Source organism: Neopsephotus bourkii, unplaced genomic scaffold, assembly GCF_033783945.1.
Source record: "Neopsephotus bourkii isolate Nb327-2 ecotype Australia unplaced genomic scaffold, CSIRO-AGI_Nbou_v1 NB_1749, whole genome shotgun sequence".
Taxonomy (NCBI): Eukaryota; Metazoa; Chordata; class Aves; order Psittaciformes; family Psittacidae; genus Neopsephotus; species Neopsephotus bourkii.
In genome coordinates this window covers 5891868-5918290 of record NW_026902223.1, presented here as the reverse complement: position 1 = coordinate 5918290, position 26423 = coordinate 5891868, and the positions used below count along the sequence as shown (strand labels likewise).

The following is a 26423-nucleotide window of genomic DNA, read 5'->3' as shown; positions in this document are numbered from 1 at the left end:
CTCCCTACACAGCTATTAATACCAACCGTGAAATAAGAGTCCACTGCCAGGGAGGGGGCAGCCACAGCGTCTCTGGGCACCCTATACCAGTGCCTCAGCACCCTCACAGGGAAGAACTGCATAAACTCTTCTCAATCTCCCCTCTTGTCAGCTGAAACCCACTAAAGAAAACAAGCTGGAATGTGTTTATGTACATGCCAAGGGGTGCATTCTACAGCAAAACAAATCACTGTTCAGGAAAAGACTTTTTATCATTTTTATTTTGTGTAAAAAAGGCAAATTTAGTGAATTATTTTCATCTTGTACACAAAGTTATAATTTTAATGCTTTTCACATCCATGCTGAAAATCTGCAGTCTCGTAAAAATGAAAGGAACATTAATTTCTCCAAAAGCATTTTTTCACTTAGTTATGTACACTGCATGAGAAAGCTTTAAATAACTCTCTCACTGACCACACAAATTACCAAGAAAATAAAAGATTAAATTTGTACAGATATTGATCTATATATCAAATACATACAGAAATGATGTAAAAATCCCATTTAATCTTGATTCCCGCCCCCAATGTTTTCCCAGGGGCCAAAGCTGATGCCTTTTGCTTGTATAAATGGCTGTGGCTTTTTGTGTTAAATATGAAAAGTAAAAGGAAGAAAAATTCAGTTTCAATCACAGTTTTTTTAAAATCCCTTCCCAATAAAGGATTGTTACCAAATATATTAGCACCATCATACAAATATTGACGGGAGAGGGTATTCACATCACATAAAAACAACAATAAAAAAACCAAACAAACACTGAAACCCGTGTTAGTATCCGTAGGACAAGGAATCGGTAACTGCTTTAGCTTTCCTCAGATGCAGCAAGGTTAAAAGACCTGTGTTTAAAATAACATGAAACCCAAAGACCAGCAGAAGGATTCTGAGCAGTAACAGAAGGGTAGCCGCAAAGTAAGGTAGAACTCTTGCTACCGTAGGGGTGTGAAGACCAGCTGTGCCCAATACTGAAGTCAGTTTGACCCCACTGAAGATTTCAGATGTCCAACACTTGGCCACTCTTCTAGCCACCTGACATGGCTTAAAGTGAAGATAAAAACACCAACAGCCATGTTACTGACTACCGTGAAGCCTACTCCATGGGTAACACAGCCAGCTGCCTGCTCCTTAAGAGACGATTCTAAATAGCCAGCATAATTTTGCTTGGGTTCTTAATCCTCTCCCAAGTGACTTCAATTGGCTCCTTACATGGTTTCCTTTGGACAGGTTTCACTGTACTTGACAATTAAGGTACATTTGGAATTCAGAAACATGAGAGATTTCACCCAACTCACACTGAAGCTACACATGTATCTGAAAATGCTTCAACTCACATCCTTTAGTGTTTAGTGAATAAAATAACCATTTTAAAAGAACATTATAAAGACTGAGAGACTTCAAATCTGATTCTTACATTTTTCCATCACAGGAAGTGTGTTCAATGTAAGCACTAGTTTTCCCTCTTGACATTTGAAAACCATAACTTAGAAGTCAGGTACAAGCCTGGGCAATACACAGAAGCCCAAGGTTCACAGACTTGGCAATATACCTTGTTAGCAGCCTGAGCTTCCACATAATAAAACACAAATGAATGCAACAGTTTTTTGACTGAAGTCAGAAGATGAGAGAAGAAAGCAAGATTGTGCCAACCCTGGTCCAGCTGACTGGGACAATCTGCAAGGCGCTGCATTATAAACGATAAAAATCATTAGTGATGTACTTACCAAACCACATCAATGCTTGCAGAGCTGGATTATAAAGTAGGTTAAAATTGAGAACATGGGGGAAAAAAAAAGTTAGTCAAGGCTCAAAGTGTCATTGCAATGGTCTCTAATCCTACTCCTCCAATCCAGGCTGTTCAAAAGAAAAGCTGTGGATGGGTCAGAAGCTGACAGAACATATTTGAAGTCTACCAAGCCAGACAAAGTCCTTTTTATGGCTATTTTAGAGAGCTAAAATATCTTTACCATCTGAAGTTACAGATACTTATCATCGGATAACCAGATTCGGTCAATATAAGAAGCTGTTGGTAAACAGGGGTCATGATTTAAGAAACGTTACCAGTGAGGGAGAAAAGAATTCCAGACATTCCTACACTATACAGGACAGTTTTACTTCCAGTAGTAAATACAAAACTTTACATAATTAACCCCTCTTGCATAGAATGAGGTAAACCTGTGCATATCACCAATACTATGTACCCAAAGTTAGAGCAATATTTTAGAAAATAATCAAATTGCTGGTTTTCAACTTTCTATGCACTTGGTTTTGTTTTTTTTAAGCTTAAACAACAATATACAAAAATGGTCTCCTGGGGCTCTGTGGGTTCATATCCTTAAAGCATTTCTTAGGCTGTCGGAACACAGATGTTAATCATTTTGATTAGTTTCTCTTTTAAGCCCTAATTTATGGTCAAGAGTCAGATGATCATTGTACTGCTCTGAAAGGGGGACCTGTGAAGACCCAGAAGCACTTGTAGAACATACGCAGTTAATTCCTGAGAGTTTAGTTAATGAACCTTACTGGTAAAAGCTAAAGCTCTTGATGCACATTTTCCCAGTCACAGCTCTGCAGGGCTGAACCATTTCGTTATTCAACACCATGAATGACATCAGTTACAAAAAGGTACAAAGGTTAAAAACCATGGAAGGATGGAATCCGAACTAAGAGCTCATGCTAAGTACTCTGTATTATACTGGTAGTTGCTCCCATTCTTTTACATTGCCTTTAAAAAATCTGGACAGTCAAGCAGGTGGGGCTAATGGGATACTAGAAGTGAGACACAAGGATTCCAGGCAATAGGCAAATCCAGTTTATGAATTATATACTAGACAGCATATGATTTACATACTGTTCTCTAGTCTCACCTTCCATACTACGCTATTGCAGCAAGAAAGGAATACTGCAGGCTGTGCGGAACGGAACTCTTTTTAACCTATAATGTATGGCTCCTTTTAGCTCACCTGAAACCACGCGGAACATCAGGTTTGAATGTTCACAAATAAATATGTAAGATGGTAAGGAAACAGCTAGGTTATTCTGAATGGGAAAAATCATCAGAAGGAATACTCAGAAGTTCCTTCCCATGACTAAGGGAGGCCTGAGCTACTGTTTGTCTAAGTTTCTTCTTTAGTCTAAATTTATAGCTAAAAATACTCTTCCAAATAAGGGGATTTGCTGAAGTTCCAGTTTGGCATAGGGCTCTGTAAACATTTGCTGAAGCATTCCAAGTCTACAGACATTCATGTACAGAGAAGAGCTTCATAGTCCCAATCCAATGACCACTGCAGTCACTGGAGACAAGGCTACTGATATTGATGGGCACTGAATCAGACCCTAAGGAACTTAAAAACACAAAAAATTTTACACATATATATATATAAAAAAGTATTTTAAACTAAAGAAAAACATCTTGAAAAGTTAAAATCCTCAGGCGATGGCTCCGTTGCAACTGGGGCTACTCATTGAGTAGAGCTTTACATGACTATCTTCCACACAATTTATGCCTCTAAATCAGGGCTTAAATGCCTTATTTTCACAATTAAAAAAAAAAACACAACACCAAATAAACAAAAAACCAGAGGCGTGACCAGTGCAGTTCACAAGAGTCTAAAAGTCTCCCCAACTTGTACCAAAAAGGTTCATTTGTTATGACAGTTCCTTTGTATTTGCACCTATAGCTTCCTCCAACCGCTTCCCACAATCATGCTAATTAAACTTTAATCTTACCAAAAAATTAGATTTTCAGTTCTTGTTAACAATGCACAATAAATCTGAACTTGAAAATATTACAAAATTCTTTCAAAAGCTTCAAATACAACACAAAAGTGTCCTTTTTTCCCGTTTTTTAATAAATTGAAAAATCTTTTTCACTAAAATAGTTTCCCCGCCCTTCCAAAAAAAGTTCTGAACTGAGTCTAACTCATCTACAGTTAGCAAAGTGCCCCAGGTACAGTCACCTGAACTGCACCATCCAAGTGGGAGCAAAATCAGTCAGTCTTGGAGAAAGGCTCTTTTCCTGTCACCAGTTCTCTGCCCCTCACTTCTCTGAGCTGCCTCATGGTTCTTGTTTGATGTAGTAACTGGCAGATCCGTTGCTTTCCTGATCAGATGCTCCTTGAAGGAAGCTGTATTCTTCCCCGTCTAGCAACTCCTCCTTCAGTTGCAATGAAGTCACTAAAAATTAAAGATGAACATGAAAGATGGATAAATTTTAAAGGAAGTAAAATTTTCCTTAAATTTACTTAATATTATATTCTGCATTCTTCTAACAGCCAGTACCCCACTGAAAGCAGATGCTTTCTGACCATAAATTAAACATTAAGTTATGCTCTAATATTAACATATTTGAACAAACTACACAGAGTAATATATTCTGTACAGGGTTTTCTGCAGAATTCAGTATTTTAAAACACTGCTTGAAGCATAGGAATAATGACTTGCTCAGAACACTTATTTTACTGTTTACCTCCTATTTAGTCTTTATACAAGTAAGAATAAGATGAACTGTTGGCCATATACAATCTAAACTCACATTACTTAGCTCAATTATTGTCAGTGGTCCAAGCGAGATAATACATTGACAAAGATTTCATAATACATCATTAACATTTTAAGATCCCAAAAGGTAAGTTTTATTCAAGCAAAACGTCTTTTTTTTGTAGCTTTAATCTTTTCTCTTCTTTCTTTTGTACAAATAAAATAGAAATGAGATCTAAGACATAAAAATAGATGTTATGAAGAGCAATGTCATAATTACTTTTCCAGTTTCATTAATGAAGAGTGACAATTACCAAAATATGAACACAGTGAAAGCAACACTCAAAATAAAACATGTTATGTCTTTCATTAAAGGTGCAGTACCCCCATTAAAAGGTTAGGGTTGGTTATAAACAAATAATGGTTCTCTGACTGAATGAATGAGAAGAGCATTACAGCTTCTGAATACACAGTTTATATGCATTATCAATTTATCTGGAAATGCAGAAATATGCAATGAGGTGGAAAAAACCCCAACCCATAACCTACTAGGTAGTTACTAGCTAGTTGCTACTAGTAACCCTGCAGTAGCTTAAAAGCCATTTGATTGCCCTTTTATTGTTTTTCTATGTCATCTTCCCTGTTGAAACAAACTCTTGTGCTAACTTAAATTAAAATATTAATTTAATATTATTAAATACTTAATTATTAATTTAATTAATATTATTAATTTAATCCTCCCACCTACAAAGCCCAGTTTCTTGCTGCCTTTTTCCTCCTTCTGAACACTTTCCCCTGAATTACACCCAATTCTGATCAAGAAATCTTGATCTCTGGAGGACAAAAAAACGTGCTGTCTAAATAAGACACATAATGGGATACTTGAATATGCTGCTAATACCTGAAGCAAAGGGTACCCAGAGGTCAGGGGTACAATCTAACCTCCACCAGGCATGTTCTTTCACTTCTCTCCCCAGTACTTGCAGAATGCTTCTGCAGGTACAAGAGTAATAGCAGTCTCCATAATTTGGCTTGCCTCTGGCTAATTTGAACTGAAATCCTTACAGTTAGATGTCCCTATTATACAGCTTTTAACTTCAGCCCTCAATAAGAAAAGCTTAGTTACAGCTATACAACAAAAGTTACTTGAAAGGAGAACAAACAAGCTAATGGAAGTCAATGTTGGAAGTAAAAGTGATGCAGTTGCACAAGGTACCCCCCTTTAAACAGTCTCAGTGGTTTGCCTGGAAATAGAGGAAGATTGTCTCATGCAATGTCATTCAACCCCCCAGACATCAATATGGAACAGAGCAGCACGGTCTAGAGTATGTGCAGAAGCAGGGTGAGTCTCTCCTAACAATCTCCTCCTCTGCCAGGCTGGCTATAGGCTCTTTTCAAAAAGTGAGGCTGTCCAACAGTTGCATTTCAGTGCTTAAAAGATCATTTCATATGACTCAAAGATGTGAGGTACTTGTACATATGAAGGAACAGAGCAAACCACTTCATACTACTAAGATGAGGTACCGAAACCTCCTCCTGTGCTTATGATAGTACAAAAGGTAAGAGTTCTTTAACGAGCATGACATAAGATGCTTTACAGCAGATGCCTCTTGCTACTGATCTTCCAGGACTTCAATTCAAAACCAAATCGCCCAAATCAAACATCTCCTGCAATGTGCCTACATCCTTTCTATGGCTACTAAAAGACGAGGCAGTGCATGATGCTGAGGAATATCTATGCAATAAACACATTCCAGCTGATCTCAAATATGGTAACTTATAATATGGTATCAGGGTTATGTCCTCTTCCCCAGACTTAAAGACCTTTGGATAATAACAAGCTTGTATCACAAGTGATTTTTTCCAGACTCTCCAAAATTCAGAACTTCAAAAAGTTACCCCAAAATGATCATAGAAAGCACTGGGTGTCACAAACAAAGGAATAGGGGTGTTTCATAGGAACTCAGATATTGAGTGACACAGAACACTCAGACATTGAGTGACACAGAACACTCAGACTCTGTGTGTCTGTGCACTACAAGAATGCAATACAAGTGCAGATTTGCAGTAAGAGAAGAAAAGCTGTGCAGAAACAAGCGCTCCAGAATGTTCTCTCTTAAGCAAGGCTTCTCTTCTGCATCAAAGACTTTGCTAAAGGACAGATACATGAACAGCAAGCTGGAGTAAAAATGAAGTTCTTGAGAAGCATTGAGAGATGTGTGAAGAGGAGTTGAGATTTGTCCTTAGGGTCTAAAGAAGGCAACCAGGTTACCATGTCCTAGTGTGTTAACAGACACAGATGGACAAGAAGAACTATTCTGACTGTTCTACAGCCAAGGGAAGTGCCAATACTGGCAGCCTCCTCAAACTTCAGGAAGTTTACAGGAGTGTAAATCAAGCAAATATGAAGCTAGATCTATCAACCTCGTAACTGCCCTGCAGGGAGAACATGATCCCATTTGTCCAACAGATATATCACTAAACCACATTTGTTAGATGTATTTGTTTAGTTGCTATAGCCTTTTGCCGTACGTTAGGAAAAGGGAAGAGAAAAAAACCCTAACAGGGCCTTGCAGTGGACTGATTACATAAACTATCCTTAAATAAACCCCAAATTTTAATTCACTTACTCAATAGAAATGATTTTTTCGGAGTTTTTCCTCTGCTTACTCATACGGATGCACACTTGCACTGTTGATACTTAAAAGAAGCCAGGTTTTATGACGAGATCAAAATCCTAAAGGCCAAATTATTTTCTAAGCATTATCTATATTAGTAACCCACAAACTTTCAAATCATCTTCTATTCTGAAGGTCTCTTCCCAAATAACTGCTTTTCTGACATGAAAGCAAAAAGCACTCTGTCTACAGTTACTTCCTCTGCAAAAGACAATCCACACTAACTTCCTGCCTGCATCAAGTCTTCCCAAATCCACACTATCATTCAGTTACAGAGTGCATTTTGAAACTCTGCAGAGCTCCTCTGTGCCTCAATAACCTGCAATATGACCTGCTATGAAGTTCTAACCCAGCTGCAATAGCTTCCTACAATGAATTCAGTGACATGGTGTGTCAGTGAGAATGAAAAGCTCTCTAACAGAAATAAAACCAACCAAAACTTAAAGAACAAAAAGGAAAGAGATTTGATGAGTCAGCACGTTACATGCTAGACTATGTGTAGTTCCCCACCCTGTCCATCATTTCCCTCTGCAGTAACAGAGACCGATGTGGCTAGTTACCTGTTTTGAGGCTGGGACTGAACCCTCGGCTAGTCCTGGGAGGCTGGAAGGCCTCTGGGGCTGTCTGTGCTGGAAGGGTTCGATAGGGAGGAGGAGTCAACTCTTCATCACCAGAGAAGCTCCTCTGCACCTCACCTGTCATGGGTGGGCTGGACAAACTGTCAGGTTTCTTCCCAACTGGGATCTTCCTCTCTAAACATCAAGTCAAACTAAAATAAACGCTTGGGTTAAAGTGTATTAGGTAACTCCTACTGTTCACCGAGAAATTCAGTGTTACATGAATGTTAATCCTGCTGGTTATACCAGTTTCTGTAGTGGCACAGTAGGAGTCAAACTTCCTTCTCTTTTACCATGATTCCATTATTGCAGAGTTCACTATTATCAGTTCTGCTTCACACTGAATACAAGCTACTCACTTCTCAATGGAGTCAGCAAGAAGATGAAATCCTGCACTAGATGTCTTCATCATTATCCACAGCAGAATGACCTGAAGACATTCTGGAGTGCCTTGTGAGTACATGAGAAAATATGTGGAAGTAACACCTCTCTGTGCTAAAAATAATCCAGTTTAATTAAGAGAGTTTCCTGCCAATAATCTGTGGTTACTTTCCATTACTGCTGCATTATACAGTTTTATGACTGAAATCCTTTTCAAATAAGACTATTTTTTATGTACAAGTACTGAACAATATAAGGCTACAGAAAACATCTTCTCAGTGTTGTTTCCTGTGACTCAGCACTTCTGTTGCCATAACCTACTTAGGAAAAAAACCAACAAACGCATAGGAGGCAGCCAACTATAACTCTTCATGACCTTGTTCTCTCATCTGATGATAATTAAATAGATTTCTTAGTAGACTGTCCAGAAACCACTGGAAGTTCTTCCTTGTTTTCACAGCCCTAATTTACTTCAGATAGTGAGAAATGAAGAACGAATTCCCCTAGAATAAATCTTCCTATGGCACTAGATAAGAGGAATTTCCTTTACGGTGTTTGTGTCGCACTCACAAAGAGAGATGCCAAGAAACTTTTGCAGAGCTATTGGGTGAAAGGAGAGGGATGAGGTAAGGAGCAGGATGGTCTAGCAAAGTGTGCTAAAAATTTGCTCAGACAGCCCAGATTTATAAAAGAAGAGGCCCTACACAAAGGCAATTAGTGGTATAGGCACCTTTCTCTAGCTTAAGGCAACAGCACTCATAGCTTTTCAGATTGATGTTCTCAGATCAGCTCCTGTTCTTCTGTACCTGAATTCTATTCAGAATACCACTGCAAGATTCTGAAGAGGATCTGCATGTTACTGTTTATTTCCTCTAAGAGCAGAAAGCAGAAAGAGTGCAATGTTTGAGACAGCTAACAAGAGGTCGTAAGAGCTTCCCAGAAACCTGCTTTTTCTGTGGCATTCACTGGTCAACTTCTCTTTACGTCCGAAGATCAAAATGGCAAAGGTTGCTTTCTGCAATGACTAGTGAAGGAGGTTCTAGATTACCTTAATAGAACCATTCACAAATGGACTGGGAAGACAAGGGTTTTAGCTCCTCACATTAGTCCTACAAAACTGCAGCACAGCCCTTCACTGAAGTGAATCCTTCTATCACAGGGAAAGCCTGAGGTAAAACCATAATCTCATTTGACACAATCCTCAGAATCACCCCAGGAAGCCAGGGCAGACCTAACTCAAGAGTTTAGCAGCTTCAGCTCCTACTCAGAAACAAGGTATCTTTTTTTTCCTATCCCAGGCCAATGGGCCCTTCCCTGACAGCTACAACTGTGATGGAACAGAAATTAGTGAATTCATCTTATTACAACAAACTACTGTTCAAACATAGTAAGATTTGAAACAAGAGAAGTAGAGGAAACAGAGCTAAAGCTCACACAAATGTGTCTTGAGTTTTCTGTAGTTGATCTGCACCTTCTATTCAATATTCCAGTTTTTAAGAAAACATCAAGAGAATGAATGAGCAAAATGAGTTGATGCTCCAAATGTAATACATACTTAAGCTGTCTGGAACAAGACAATCTACTTGTATAAGGACAAAATTCATTCTTATGTAGCAGAAAAAAAATACTCCCCGTATTTTACTCATACAAAACAGATTTCAGCTTAAACCAACAATCACGGAAATTAAAAGATGAAGAAATGCAAAATGTGCATTTGTGTGACTTCAAACTGGTTGTGAACTTTGAAGATAATTTGATCCCAAAGGAAACAATTACTGTGGAAAGAATCTGAATGCTTCGGATTCTTAAATACGTCATCACTGTGTTTTACTGTGACAAGAATAGTCACATCCAGCAGTGCTATTTATTACTTCTGAAAATAATCATATCAAAGTCTTATTTACATACAGATTCCCACAGATGTCTCAGCTAAACAACCCCAGCAATAAGTCACTTTTATGTTAAAACTGAGCCAGGCAGATGGTAATGTAAGTTTTCTACATCTCATTCTTTCTGACCCGAGTAACTTGGCTCTTATTGCTACACCTGTGTTACAAAAAGCAGAGGTAAAAGTGTGTTAATTGATACCCGAGTATTCTGTGTAAGGCAGTCCACCTACATAGTGACTGTATTATTAAATTATGTGTGAATACTACAACTATTGTAACAGTTGTCCACCTACAATTAATACAGGTTATTAGCAGCAACATCTACCTTCTTGCTAGTTACAAAAATGGGTTATTCTCAGTGAAAAAGTTCCTTTTATGGCATACTGCACCTTTAAGTATAACACCAGTTTTCACACAAACATTCCCAAATCGAATAGGCACTTAGAGAGAGACCACAAACTTTAAACAACAAGTAAAGTGCAAACCCCACTTTGTCACCCACTTTTTTTATGTCCTTTGTACTGCTGTGATTTAGCTTTCTTCTTCTGTTTTGAGGAACTCGACTGGCTGTCTCTTGATGCTGCAAAAGGATTCAAAATTCTAAATTAAAGTTTAGAATTTAACTTTAAATTTTGGAAAACCACTTCAGAATGTATCAAAGCTGTTACTCAGTTACGAAAGTTTTCCCCTGGTGACTGAACAAAAGCAGAGTATGTTTGTTATGGGAAAAGCCTCCCATTAAATTACTAACAGAAACTACTGTTGCCCTCTCACTAAATGTTAACAGTTTGCAAAATACAGTTATCAATTATAGTCATATAACTTAACCTGGCAGGACAAGTCTTGATGCACTAAAAAGACAGCCTTACCACATAAATACTTCTGCACATGAATAGCAATGCACATGCAGAGCTCCATCAAATCCAGTATGTAAAGCATATATATTTGCAATCTTAAAGCAATAGAAATTCTCAGTCATATTATCCACAAGTGATGAGTAAGTAGCAGGTTTTTCCCCCTGCATCAAACAAGCATCTTCTGGCATTAAAAGAAATAGTAGCCACAAAAGCACCCAGAAGTACTTTTGAAGTCAAGGTGGGAAAGATCAGAACTGTATACTTCCAAGCATTAGCGAGATCTTGCACTGTCTTTGTTATGGCTGGGGACCTGACTTGAAAAGGATGAAGTCAGAGAAAATCATCACTGAAGAACAAGGATCAGAAGCAACTGTTACATTCTTGACAAGACAGGGACTTACACTGTGGCGCTGGTGGCTGTAGTGGATATCCAGTTAGCTGGCACCATCCCACTGGATAAAGGTCTGGGGACTCGCAGTCCACCCACTGATCATACTCATCTTCCCATCCATCGAAGTGTATTCTCAGAAGACGATGGATAATGCGAGTTACTGTGGCCACACATACCAGGCGAGGTTCCATCAGATCAACAGCCTCCAGTTTCATTCCAACATGAAACCCATGGTTTGGAACTTCCTGGAAAAGCAAATAAGGCAAAAAGCAGTAAGCAAACATGTTAATTGAGATGGTTTAAGCACAATATTGGAATAAGTATTTCAGTCAACTTCATGTAGGGAAATACCAAGTTTCATATACTCTCTATTTCACAAACATTGAAGCTTAACATATTTAAATGGTTCTTATTTCTGTAAGTCTCTGTTGCCTTAGTTTTTTAAATTTGCACTTAATGAAATGGGTCAATCCCACTGATTACAGATAGAAATGTAAAGAAAATGCTAATTCAATTTAAAGATGTAGAATGTTTATTACCTTGTTGAAGAGCTTTACAGGTGCTGCTATTGAGTCAGTTTCCCTGAGGTAGTCAAACCATTTAAAAGGGAGTTTTGCATAACCTGTGAAATGGAAACAATATTTACATACATCAACTGCACGCATCATGCAAAAGAACAACAACAAAAATAGCTTACTGGCACTGTGTTATGGCTAAAAAGACCACAAAGAAACAAAACATTAACATCAGAAACTTCCACCCTCTGAGCTTTGTCTAAAGGGCAAGACAGTCTCCTGGATGTTACCCATTTGCAACAAACCAGATGAATGAGCCTCTGGATAATATGGAAAGTGTCATTTAATGTTACAATTAATCACTCATACTTGAAGCTTTCTGTCCACGTAGATCCTTGATCTCTATAATACCCCACACAAATGACCCAGAACAGATCATGGAATTAAGCACATCCAGTGTCTTTCCTGTGGGGAAAGAGCTCCACTATTTAAACACCTGAATTGTTAGGAACAGAGTGGTAAGAACAAGCATGAATATTTTAAAATAAGCATAAACCCAGCCATATTATGGAAAATTACAGGATCTTTTCCCTTTAATTTTAAAGGGTATTATAAAGAAAAATCTCCCAAATATATTTAGGTTTTGTTTGCCTACTGAATATGCATAAAATACGCAGGACTTTTGGGCAACTTCTACAACTGCTTAAACCAACAGTTCTCAAACTCTAGGTAGAGCAACAACAGCTTGAAAGATTTCTTGGTAGTCATATGCAGCACTGAACATCCTGAACAGATTGAGTGCAATGGGCAGGGCATGGGGAGCTACGGGAAATGGCTGGATCTCATCTAAGGGGGGCAGAGAGCTCCCACGGGGTCTTAGCTCAGTTCTGCAGGGTCAAACTCATGAGGCAGCCCAAAATACAATTCCATTCTTGAAGCGCCTAAGCATCTTCTACCGATTCCAGCACGAGATGAAGATGTTTGGAAGGAATGAGTGTATAAAGTCCAGTGATTTCACAGTGACTTATCTGCACTGCTACATGCAATCTGGAAAAGTGTTCACAATAGGTATGCAATATTTGCATGAATAGATGTAGCTGGAGAGCTAAAAATCACTAAGGGCAGTAATGTATCAGTTCTATGTATTAATGCTTTCTTGTTAATGTACAGCTCCTGGCTAGATCAATACATCTCTATGCAAGTCCTTTAAGTTCTCACCACACTCAGACTACAGACATGTGCATGTGGTCCTCGCTGGAGTAGTCAGAATTCAGAAACTCTCCATTTTCAAGCCCATAACTTGGAAAGCAAAACACACCTCTTGTAAGAGCTAAGAAGCTTTGATTACTGTGAGCCTATTAAATATGGTAATGTGCATTATGTTCTGTATTTTACTCCCGTTAATTCCTCTTTCAAATGACTTTTAGATTATTGCATGTGCAATTTTTAATCATGGCTCAGCAGGTGATACAGAACCACTATGGAAAACTGCAACAAAAGGGAAAAAATACAAGTATAGAAAGGATAAGGTTGCCATGATAAAAGAAACACAGAAGAATCATAAATGTGCTAACAACAAAATTCACATTCTATAGTGTAAGTAGTGTTTGAAGAGTAATGAGAACGAGTTTCATTATAGGAGGGTTTTTCTTATTCTGTATCAGCAACTTAATATATTTCTTTCTAAACTGACTGATACGTATTGATATGCATGCTTTTTCCTCCCACTTTCTTTATTTCAGGAGACTCTTGCACCACCTATTTTTTAGGGCTGATTATGCCCATGAATTTGTAGGCAATAAATTCACTAAATGAACTGACTGAGAAATAGCAGTAAATCTGTCCAACTGCACTTTCCACATACTCAGCAATGACAGATTCATTAGCGTGCAATAATGAAAATGATATGAAATTATTTTCTTCATGTTGCATTACACTTTGTCGTTATTACCTAGAAAATTAATTCAATGAAGTAGAAGCCTGCAAGAATGAGAATGGAGAAAATAAAATCCATAGAAAACCATTATTATCTGCTGTTATACAGCTAGTAACAATCCTTTATAAATCAGTAGACGAAGACATTAAAATGGAAGAATGAAGGCAATACAGTCTTCTGTAGGCGTATGTGCTAGTGGACAGACAGCTTTCTCTCACAGAAGGGATTATGCAACATACAGCTCTCATGGTTACTTCCTCAAAGCTCAAGTTTATGCATATTCTGGTATCGCTGTGAATTAGACTAAGCCTGAGGTTTTTTACAATGCTTCTCAATTCTTTTGATGGCCAGGACTTCCCAAGCAAAGCCATGTTCTAAACAGTCCTTTTAGTAACAAGCATACTTCCCATTCACTTAATGGATGTACCATTTAACCAGTGGCTATCCTCAATTTCTGACAGCAAAAGCAAATTGCTTTAGCCAGAAAATCAATGTTCAATTTGACTCTAAATTGGAGGTTTGTCATCTCTGTTGTTGATTACTTTGAAGTTATGCTGTTGTATCTGTTTCAGACTTGAGAAAGTCCTAAAAAGTGACACGAATTTTGTAGGCTGAATTAAGAAACAAAGCATATGGCACATACAATATCACTGAAAAATATTCAAAATAAAATGTGGTCAGAATGCTATATGTACCTCTGGGTGGAGTTAGTTCAATCATGTTAATTTCACAGAAACCAACAGGGAAAATAGAAGGGGAAGTGGCATGGTAACAAAACCAATCAGACCCATCTGCTGCTTCTGAGCCATCAATCCCAATCATAAGATAGCCATCTGCTAAAACCTTTGTGAAGAAAAACAAAATTTTACATTAAATACCTTGAACTGTGTGATAAGGCTAGAAAGAAAGCATGCCATGTTTCAAAAGAGTGAAAAGTAACTCAATCATAATGGAAGCACACTTAGAAGGACATTCAATTATAACAGAACAAAAAAAATCTCAGATCATACCTGTCTCCAAGCCTGGGTGCACTATGGTCAGATGTACCTTTGTTAACAGCAAAGTTACGAGATGAACATTTCCTTTTCCCGATCTCTAGTCATGAACATCAGTTCTACGTCTAAAGCTCTATAATTCAGTCTAATCTTTAGCTTGCAAAGATATTCTGCACACCATTAATGAGACAAAAGACTCAAAATCATAACTGCACTCCTCACTGGTAAGGTTCCACAATTCTGCTAAGCTACTTCTCACTTTCTTCCTCTTTTAAAATAGATTTCACATGAATGAGCTCCCTTTCAATCAAGCTGGGAAAGAAGTATATCCTTAAAATGTCTTCATTGGCTTCTGCAAGTAAGCAAGATGAGGTTTCAGTTGCAAAACAGTTGGTAGAATTAGCTGAATTAATCTCACAAACATGCTCTAATTAAAGGTAAGGCTGAACTTCCAGGGATTAAAGTAAAAAAAAAAATTTACCTGAATATTGTCTTTTTCATAGTAGTTGTATATAAGCAGTAACTGGACATATTCCATAAGCATCCACTGCGCGAATGAACTGCATTTATTTTGGTTTTGAGTTCTTTTGTTTCAAGCCTGAATAAAACCGAATAAATAAAGGATTCCTGTCTACCTTCCCAAAATACACATTTGCTTTCTTACCTTTCTAATGGTTGCCACACATATTGCCGAAAGGTTTAAGGGGTCTATAGCTTCCAATTTCATCCCTTCTTTAAAAAATTCTCCAGCTGCGTCAACCTCTTTTACCTAAAGAATCAGATAACAGCACCAGAAGCTAAGACTCTGCTAAGCCTGGAACAAAATGTAACCCCACACTGCCAAAGCAACAGATGGAAATACCTGGTGTATCATCCCTACTTATGTTAAGGAGGCCAAATGAGGCAAGAGCTTGAATAAAAGAAGTAACGTGCTGCGCTGGACTTAAGTCCTCAATCAACTCTGAGAACAGTGTTCTTGCCAGCAAACTCACCTTCATAAATAAATGTGGGGGTGCATCAAAATGTCCATCCTGTTTCTTTGTAATATCTACAAGGAGTAATAGTAGATGTTATTCAGAAGTTTTGTTAATAGCAGACAGTATGTTTTTCTGAATAAGTTAACTTATACAGTGCAATCACTGGCATGGGAGGCACATAGTTTATAATGGGATTACCACAAAATTCTGAAGGCCATAATCCAGCTGTTTTCCTTACTGACGTCTTCCTGAAATACCTCTACAACACCATCACATTTACAGAAAAACCCCAATATCCAGTATTTACAAGACCACTTGATTATGTCACAGAACTGATGCAAATGCACAGAGAAGCTTTTGCAAGAAACTGGTAACTACTTTGCACTATGTTATGACAGAAAAGTTTACAGTTTTATATAGCGCTGGGTTTAGCCAACTCTTCAATACTACTTTCCAAGGGCAACCCCTGGAACTCTGCTAGAGACACCACTTCTGGGAAGTAGTACTGCTCTTGATTTCTTTAACCAGTCTTACTTCTAAAATGGTTTCAGTCAAAGTTGAAGCGCTTGGAAAACTGAAGGCTTCCCTCAAGGGATGCCTTGTGCATGTGTTACAAGAATTCTGTTTCTGACAAGAGACACAAGCTCAACAGAGCAGAGAAATATTAAAAACCAGACTTTATCCATGTTGCATTGGACAAGGGCAGATGTGAAGAAATGAGGAGTTTGTGGAGCAAGACTCTGTAATTCCAGGTATCATCATGAGGTTTACCATGTTTGAATAATACAGTTCAAGGTTTTCCTGGTTAGACAGTTTGTTAACCCCTGGTTATTGCTGCATCCCATCGACATACCACAAATCAACCTAAAACTAATTTGCTTTTTTCCAATGCTACAAAATATACCATTTATACTTGTAATTTAAACTCCTAAGTGTAATGTAATTGTTAAACCCCCTGGGCCACACTATACATTTTTAAAGATCATCATTCAAGATAGTTTTCTTAATTATGTAAAGTGATAGAACTGCTTCAGTCAGACTTCTCCGAGCCAATACTGCCCACAAAGACACCTCTAACCCACAACAAGCTTACCAGATCTTTTAAATCTGTGTCCTATACTTCGAGACCAACCAATATGATGAATGAGGGGACTGTACATATGGCACCAGAAGTCATCAGTTTTGTCGTCACTTTCTTCATTCACCAATCTTAATCGTCCCCCAATGACACACTCTACAACTGCTACCCTTGTTCGACAAAGGTGTGTTTTGTCAACAACTTCTACTCTCATGGAAGTTTTGAAGGGATACTGCATACTCTCAGACACCTTAAAGTAATAGGGAGAAAAAGCCATTCAGTAAGAATATACTGTGGTTTTCTTTAGCCATGTGTCTTCTGCTAGTAAAGCTGGTATCAATGTGCTTCTCATTTAATTCAAATACTTGCTAAACAACCTGCAAGAATGACACAAATGATGTCTCTTGTATTTCACTGTTCATGGGGAAGAATGAAAAGTTTCAGAAAAGGGTAGAATAGATCCTACAATGCTCTAATTCTATCAAGTACAGCCTCTAATAGCAGTTCTCACATAGGTTACAGGAATCTTCCAGTGATGTAATGAACGTTCGTTCAGTTGTGAACGATGGATAAAATTACACTGAAAAATTATTTTAACAAGCTCCCAAGATTGTTTTTCTGTTTTTTCATCCATGCAAAATACAAAATAGAATTAAAATAATTTATTATAAAAGGCATGGAAAACAAACCTTCAACATAATTAAAACTGGTCACTCACAAACATATTTCCTGATAATATATCAAAAAGAAAGAAAAAAAATGGAAATAGATGTTAATATGCCTTGATAACACACATCCTGTTTAAGTATTTGTCACTTGCCGTTTCCATTGTTAAGTCCAAGTGTTGAGATCTTGCTAATCTGATTTGGCTTCCAAAAGAGCCAATTTTTAACTAGAAATGAACAACTGCAGAAATGTGTTCCTTGTTCTTCACTCTTTAATACTAGGTGCAGTGTAAGACAACAATATTCCTACTGAAAGCCATGTAATATCTCATCATATCAGTAAGTAAACTTACAACACATTATATACAGGCAGCTGCCACACTTAAGAGATATGACTTACAGACAGCAAAAAAAAAATCTAGTCCAGAGTAGATGAAATATATTAACATTTAAAAGCATGTCCTTTATTGCATCTAGGTACGTGCTATATTAATGCATTTTGCTCAGTTTCTTGAAATAGTACATGACAAAAACCATTCTTGAATTAGAAAAATTAGTTTTAATTGGTTTTATGTATCACAGGGTAGCCGACTGGCACTTTTGGTTTGGGGTTTATTAATTTATTTTTAAATTGGGGTATTTTAAAATTAAAACAGACTAACAAATTTTAAAAGAAAATTACTTTCTGCCAGAGGAAACAGTTTTCCAAACACGTACTGACAAGTGCTAACATAAATGGAGAAGAGAGATTACAAGGAAAACTGTATTTAAGGGAAGAAACTACTGTATCAAAAGGAGCTAATGTGCCATTGAAAGATACTTCAGTTCTTCACATTGTGCTGCAATTTTGGTTACATGACATCATTTATATTGCATCAGCCTTACCTTCTGAGAAAAGTCAGGAGGAAGTGTTTTGGCACCAGTAAGTCGTTTCACTAGAAAAGCTTTCCAGTTTGTGTATTTGTGTTGGATGGCTGTTGCAAATGAAGGGGAAAAAATAAGCCACTGATTTTTAATTGTGTCCGTTAGAGACAGTATTAGAGTCTGGAATATGTAAAGAAGAAATCCCAGATGACTATTAAAAAGCCTGGATGACAATAATGACAAAAACCTCTTTAGAGAATGAATGCTACCCAAGATTAAGTTTATGGGTACATCAGGGCAAAGAATGTAATGACTAAATATAAATAAAATCAGTGCATGTTCACATCACTGATCAGCTAACTGCTTCCACCTGCATCTTAAAAGCTTTAAGTCACATCAGATGGGCTACTCCAAGAAACACTTTCAGCATCAGTCAAGTCCTTATTTTTCCACAAAATGAAATGATTTATTCATAACTGTTGATAGAGTTGCTATAGTAAGAAAATACTTTAGTATCTGGACCATGAGCAAATCTAGTTTAATAAAGCAACTTTCATATCAATGGGTAAGACTACTATTTACATACTTCGAGGAGGGACTAGGGGCTTCCCACTGGTTGCACACCAACCAACTGGGTGGATGTCAGAACCACAAACGTTGCACCAGAAGTCAAGACTTGAATCATTTTCAAAGCCTTCATATCTTAGCAGTGCATTGTAGCCTGAAAGAAAGCAATCCCATGTAAAGCAGATAAAAATTGAACAAGATTATAAAATACGTATTAGCATTTCTTTGCCAATCCTAATATATATTACATGAGATTTCCTAGACTATGACTTTTTATAGAACGTTATTCTTATGGCACTTGTCTGCATGCTACTGATGCACAGAACAGATAGTTTCAGTAAGTGTGCATGTGCCATCATGTAAGTCAAATTTTGATTAAAAATTTTATAACCCTTTAGAAGTTATGTGTAGGACAACAAAATTAATTTATTACCTACAGTATCTGTTTTTTCATACCTTAGCTATGTGATCTTGAATTTTTTACTTCTAACCAAGAACAGTTACTTGCCATTATACAATCTGCTTCTCACTCTGCACTACTTTTATTGCACTGAGGCAATACAAAAACAACCCAAAATACAGAAAAAAGCCCCAGGCATTCTCAAGCATCACTGAAGACCCTGGGAAACAGCATATAACATAGCGATAGTGCTAAAACATTTAACCTATTGATGCAGCTCTAATAAACTAACCACTTGGATTGTACTAACATTATACTAACCAGGTGACCACTGACTCAATCATTAGCTCCCTTCACACAGTTATTTTGATCATTTTAATAATTTCAACTAAAATAAATTTACCTGCCAATTTTACAATTCCAGCTATCCAGAAGACTTTGGTAGGTAGGCTGCAGTCGGTGTTTGGAACCTCCACCCGCACTCCTTCTGAGATATCACCCCAGCATGTCCCCATAGGTGCCTATCATTTAAGGTAGGGAGGGGAAAGACACCAGTTCACCACATTAAAATAATTAATTTGTTGTTAATATCAGTGTTTTTCAAGGACTTAAGACAAAACAATCAAAACACATGATAAAACATAAGCTTAAGTTTAGAAAACACTCTTTCTATGAAAACCTGGTTTTGATTTGAAGCTTATGTGCAGTATTGTAATTGTTGACAATTATTACTGTGTATTTCCTGGAAAAACCATAGGATTCCAAGTCTAAAAATCTGTAAAGCACAGATACATATTGCATATACTCACAGGTCAGCTTTACTGTTTCAACTGGGTGCAAGCTAGTGCTTTTAATGAGAATGGTGTAATTCCTCTGCAATTCTACTTACAAGAAAATTATGGTACTTTATAAATTTATACCTGTACCACAGACATCAAAATCTTTAAATTCCATAAAACAGGAATGTCCCTGAAAAAAAAATGCCTAAAAGTTATGTTTTGACTCTATTGCAATGATTTATTATGGTGAGGCTCATCATTCACTAGTTCTGGTCCTTCCAGAGGAAGGGGCAAGTGATCATTACATCAAGTAAGCAAAAGATCAGAAGGTGCTCATGAGTGGCACCTTTTTGATGAATGCCAGAAGGAAATGCTCAGCTAGATTCCTCACACACTGTCCTCAATACTCTAACATGTTAATAACAGAAAGGAATACATGCCTGATAAAGTACCAAGGATTTATGGAAACTGGAGATAAGCTGTATTTAGTTTACTACCTCAAAAAGGATTGTTTTTTGGAACTGAGCATCCTGAACAGATAGTCGAGGATGGTACTGTAGAGATAACAGAAATGCACAGTGCTGAAGAACCTTCCAAGTAACTCAACTAAAGTTAGGTTGGTAACAAAACAGAAAATGTCACAGTCTAGGTTAAACTTGAGAGCACCAAGAAGGGAAATATTCAGATTTGGGGTATTTCAGAACAACAGTCATATAAATTCATAGGTGTTCTGAGCAAATACATTTTTATCAGTTCAGAGAATACTCAGGTATCACAGGGACAACCGAAGGGATCCTCTGCTTCTGCACCATAGCGGGCAGACAGCGTTCCAAGGCTGTGTCTTACTTACAAAGCTCTTTGCAAACACAGAGAACCTACTGCTCAGTGGGAACAGCCTCCAACTTCAAAGTTTTGCCTGAGAGCTGCAAGTGAAACTTGGATTAATCCTGAATGACTGGAATGTTGCTGGTAATCAGCAACAGCCACCTAGCAGCACTAAAAGCCAAATTTAGCTTAAAAAGGGATACCCTGCACTAGTATAAATACTTGAGGCTAGGCATGCAAAATCAAAAATAGTTTTGTTTTAACTATTAAAGGAAAAATAAGTTACTACAAGTATGCCGGTTTCTGATTCTTGAAGCCTGGTCTCTTCATGTTCTGCTATGTCCCATCTACACCAGACTAGACTGCAGAGCTCTTTTCTGCCATCTGGCAGAGAGGAAAAAAAACAACTCCAAAGATGATGGCTTATTTTCACATACAAAATCTGCAGATACAGCTTCTTAATCAAGTCCTATCTCACGTTCAATATCAGCTCTAAATTGACGTGTAGAATTTCTGAATTGGGAAATAAACTTCTCAAAGTGCATATTTTAGTAAACCTTGTTGCCTTGTATAGACATACAAATGAGAGCAAACAATCAAAAATAGTGCTGAATAATTTCATAATCCAGCTGAAGTTAATCAAAATATATTTTACTGCCTGCTCATCTATTCAGCTGATTTGGAGAGAAAATTATACAGAAACACTTCTCACATCAACTGGTAATGGAAACAGCATAGATTTTTATTTCTAGAACGTGGATTGGTATAGAGGGAAATAGCAGAAAGTTAAATTTGTCCTTGACTGTGAAAATATTGGTTCTGCTAGTTCTCCTACACCAATCCATATGGCCCACCCTTTAGGATAAGGAAGTCATCCTGTGTAGCACCACTACTGAAGTGCCAGATTACATTGCTGTCTTGAACTGGTGGTTAACAGTATACTTAGTATACTGCTCCACCTTTGTCTTTTTCGCTCATTGTGAATACTAAGGGAGGAAGACTGGATCAACCAGGGCTATAACAGCCATCTTCCTTCATGTCTTCTCTGCCTTCATCTAATTAATCAATCAATGTTTACACAGTGCTACAAAAAACTCAAAAAGCACTGTGTAAGTGCTGGCTGGAAGGGCAACTCTGAAGTCTGGATTGGTATAGTGCGAACTAGCAGAACCATAATTTACACGTAAGAACAAATTTACCTTTCAGACTCGTGACGAAGAGATCCACTTCATGTCACTCCCAAACAAGGAAAATCTGGTTCATCACTTCCTGCTCCGGGAGATGAACTGGGAGGGTTTATCTGTGAGTGGCAGCTGCCTCCTCTGCAAGGTAAGTTGCAATCAGGAAGGTCCTGTTTGACAGGAGCGCCTAAAGGCTACTTATCTCCGTGTGCCCAGTTGAGCAAATACCTTGGGGGTTAAATAATTGGCTTCTGAAGTTTTTGGATGGCACCGACATTGCCATGATTTCAGACTTGAAAATCTGAATCAGGATTTTAATGGTAAAGTGATACTACCATACCTTCAGTGTAAGGATACTACATCTAACCTTGCGTGTGAACAGAACCCCAACAAAGGGCAATGCCGAAGAAGACAACGTGCAAGACGTTTAACAGGAAAAGTTCAAAGCAAAGCACTGCCACCTAGTGTAAAGCCCTCGAACAGCTCCCTTCGAGCAAAACATTCCTTTATATATTTATTTTTATAACAAAGAAACCAGGAGAACAGAAGTATTTCAGCTCAGAATAACACTCAACTGGAAGAAAGACTGAAAAAATCTTAAGTTCAGGAAACATGAATCTCACTAGCAACAGAGAGGAAAAGAATAATAACTATTAATTGTGCATAAAGTTGTACATTAAGTAGTACTGAAAATGACTCAAAGCACTGCATTTGCTTTTGTTCCAGGAATGGTTTGAGCTAATCAAAGCAAGTATAGAAAAAAGTAGAAACTGTCTGGACAAAAGTGAAATTGGCATGGAGGCTAGCAATGAGCAGAGTGCATGTGACTAAGCTATAACACAGTATTAAAAACATGAAACTAAGGAGTTTTCCTCCTTGTATCAGCTACTGTTGTGTGTCTGATGAAGACAATTCAACACAATTAAAGAAAATAAAAGGTAGAAGGTGCACAAACGGTAGTTCTGGCTTTGTCACAGGCTTCCTATACGACATAAAGCAGCTTCTCTACTTCAGTTTACCAAACTATAAAGGGGCGTAATTGTACTACTGCTAGTGAATTTCAATAGTGTACAAAGCACTGAGTCTGGGATGATGTTAACAGGGAAGTACAATAAACCACATTAAACACATCAAAAGACTGAAATTCTCTCATACAAAGAAAGAGATAGAACTTCAAGATTCAAATGTGTCAATTCTAAAACGTAACTGTTTTAAATTGAGGAGGAAATAAGTCTCTAGGCAAAAAACTGATCTGGGAAAAATCACATTAGACCTGAAATACTGGTATGCCAGGCCATTAAAAATAAATATATCAATAAGCCAAATCCCACATCCCATAATTCCCTTAATTTTTCTTTAATATTGATCCAATGTTCCCCACCAAATATCCACATAGATACACTCAGTATAACTAGATATATATTTTAATTAACAACAAATATAAGTGTATGTTGTGATTTTCCTGTCACCTCAAAACTTTTGTTTTGAACAGAGTAAATTTCTATGTTCATTCTCATGAGCACACACAAGATGTGCATGGAATCCATAAAACTAACAAACATCGGTACAAACTTTAATGAATCAAAGTGATACAGTACACAAAAAACAGGACTAATCTTTCCAGACAGACAGAAATAGTATTGTTTCTTTTAATTATCAATGGACAGTGGGGGAGAGAGAAGGATTTAACAAGAGATTACTAACGTCTTTTCAGATTCCAACTGCTTTAAATAACACTTTTTCAAAGAAATAATTTCAGTAAAACTAAATGCAAATAGCACCTTAAATACTAACTAATGCCCACCAAAGAAGTAGAAATCTCCTAAGGAGTCTGCATGAGTTGCATTTTACTTGTGTGAAAAAGGAAAACAGGGACAGAAAAGGAACAACACTGAGGCTTAATGGCACTGTTGCCATGTAGCTTGTGAAAATTTTCAACGTAAAAATGTGAACCTTAGTATTGTATCTGCTCACATTATTGGCATATCATTTGACTTAGTGAAAGCAGTAATAAAGAAAGATGAACTCTTTGTAAATTATGCTATAATGGTCCATATTATGAGTGACCTAACTATTGTAGCTGTATCTAATTAAGGATGCCATACATCATGAAGAATTTGTTGTAACGGCACAGCCCACATTATCAAATAGTACCTTTTGATACTTACTTATGAAATCAGTTTTTACAGCATGTACATAACAGTGGAAGCAAAGTGCAAACGTGCTTACAGCACACGGAATTTGATACAAGTTCATGAAGCTCTGCTAATGCAAGGCTCTGTCCCGGGCAATGGTGAAGGCCTCTGAGCATAAATGGTGCTATTCAGAAAGAGCCAACTGCCACAACCCCTCAACTCCTACTGATTTACGGCTTGACAGGGCTCAGCATGAATTCCAGAACTGGACAGAAAATGTGTGTCTCTTCTCCCTTATGGAAAAGTTCCATGAAACAAAATGTTTCTTTTGATTGCAGTTTTCATCAGATCATTTTGAGCAACATAAAACTTTTGTAAGAAGATGAACACTTCAACTTCCCAAATAAAAAGTGAGAAAACACTATGTCAGAACTTCTTTTCTTAAGAAACAGAAAGTCCTGACAATGTTTAAAGAGATCTAATAATTGGAATTTAATAAGCACATTAAGGACAGATGCTGCTAAATATTTTCCTCGGCCCTAATTACATTCTGTAATAACTGAGAACTCTTTGTTCGGAATTTCCTAATTCTAAATCAGAGAAAACCAACCTCTAATTTCAGATTTATGAAAAGCCTTTATTTTTCTCTATTTCTACACTACCTGGCAGCATGACTCGCAGGCAGACTCTCACTAACCTAAGGAAAAAATAAATCTCAAATACAAGTATGTAACCAAAAGATCAGTGCAACATAATGGAACAAGCTTGCTGCGGCCTAGGAAGACTTTTGTAACTTTTTCTAACACAGCATGAATTGCTTTGTTACTCTACAGTGTATTCAATGACTTTCCACCTTGAATAAATAACTTCATACATGTTTAAGAATCTTTTTATGTTGCTTTGATTATGGCAGCATCGTAAGAGTAAGTGAGAGCGTTCAGGATGGTTTTAAAGGACAGACCAAAATCAAAAGTAGTCACACACAATTTATAAGTTTCACAGTCAAGGCCATGAAGCATATCTGGATAGGTATATTTTGCAAAGCTTAATTACAGAACTCTCAGGGACCCTCTCTCTCATGCACACACACAAAAGGATAGCACATATTGAAAATACTTACATGTTTAAAACAGGTAACAGGAGCTGCTGTAAAGCTATTGCTATTGATGTAGTTACCCCAGCTGAAACCTTCCACAGGGACAGCTGCTAAGAGAAAGTTATTTTATTTAGGAAACTGCTAATGAATCTTGCCTTACCAAGAATTTGTTTCAGCTCTGTTCATATGCCATTACCTGCTTTAGTCTTTGCCTGGTTTTGTAAAGTTGCTTGGTACTGAGCATATGCTGCTAATTTAGCCACTAAAGGTTGTTTCTGTAGAACTTTAGCCTTCTTTGTTGGAGGTTTACCCTAAAACAAAAAAAGCTAAGTAAATATAGTCTTTGCAAACTCCCATCAGAACTCTCCATAGGTCTCTAGCATATCTCTGGAGATTTAACTAAAATTAGAGCAACATAGAACTTGACTAAGTATCACAAAATTACATATAATAATTAGTAAGTTTAAAATACAGTAGCAAAGAATGTCCAAAAAATGCCTTTTGTACTAGTATTCCAACTTGAACAGCATTATAGATTCATTGTTGTTTACCTGAAAAAAAGATATATTTTAAAAGCAGGTCAAAAGGAAGAACTTTTCATCTAATTTATACTTATGGCATTTGCTGCAATAAACTTGAGATTGGATAAAACAGGATTTTTTTGACATTTCTCTCTCTTTTCTGCGATGTTATAATGTTACGATTACTTGATTAATATTTTAGGTGAACAGACCAGACCCCATTTTGCAAACCTATACAGTTGAGAGCACCCTCAAAACCAAATCACAACAATGCTAAGTAAATCTTCATGCTTTCTAAAGCCAGAGAGTATCTTGGGTATGACATGCATGGAATTTCAAGTCACTACATTGCAGATTGAAGCTTTTTCCTCATCTTTTTCCTGCAGAAGGGCCACTGCAGCAGAAATGAAATAAGGAGTCAGTATTCTCTGTAATTTCCTCTGCTTATGAAAGCAATTTGTTTGCTACTAATACAGTTCTGGCTTACAAAATCACTTATATGAAAATTACAATGTGTAAAGAAAGTTGACTTATCTTAAAACAGCTGGCAAGTCTTACTGATGT

General features: G+C 37.3%; 1 protein-coding gene across 10 annotated transcripts in view; it reads right to left on the bottom strand.

Annotated features, from left to right (window-relative positions):
* Positions 1 to 244: 244 nt before the first annotated feature.
* MBTD1 (mbt domain containing 1) overlaps positions 245 to 26423 on the bottom strand; it is a 35680-nt gene continuing 9501 nt past the window's right edge. For 7 of the 10 annotated variants that reach the window (XM_061376874.1, XM_061376877.1, XM_061376884.1 and 4 more), the window contains 13 exons: positions 25535 to 25649; positions 25363 to 25448; positions 19726 to 19843; positions 18942 to 19076; positions 18377 to 18465; positions 16842 to 17076; positions 15764 to 15819; positions 15436 to 15540; positions 14472 to 14619; positions 11865 to 11947; positions 11336 to 11570; positions 10580 to 10657; positions 245 to 4209 (listed from right to left, as the gene is read on the bottom strand). In XM_061376874.1, the coding sequence (XP_061232858.1) occupies positions 4091 to 4209; positions 10580 to 10657; positions 11336 to 11570; positions 11865 to 11947; positions 14472 to 14619; positions 15436 to 15540; positions 15764 to 15819; positions 16842 to 17076; positions 18377 to 18465; positions 18942 to 19076; positions 19726 to 19843; positions 25363 to 25448; positions 25535 to 25649 (1602 nt within the window). In that variant the 3' untranslated portion in view covers positions 245 to 4090. The remainder of the gene's footprint in view (positions 4210 to 10579; positions 10658 to 11335; positions 11571 to 11864; positions 11948 to 14471; positions 14620 to 15435; positions 15541 to 15763; positions 15820 to 16841; positions 17077 to 18376; positions 18466 to 18941; positions 19077 to 19725; positions 19844 to 25362; positions 25449 to 25534; positions 25650 to 26423) is intronic. The other 3 variants (XM_061376876.1, XM_061376879.1, XM_061376880.1) reach the window with 1 other exon arrangement.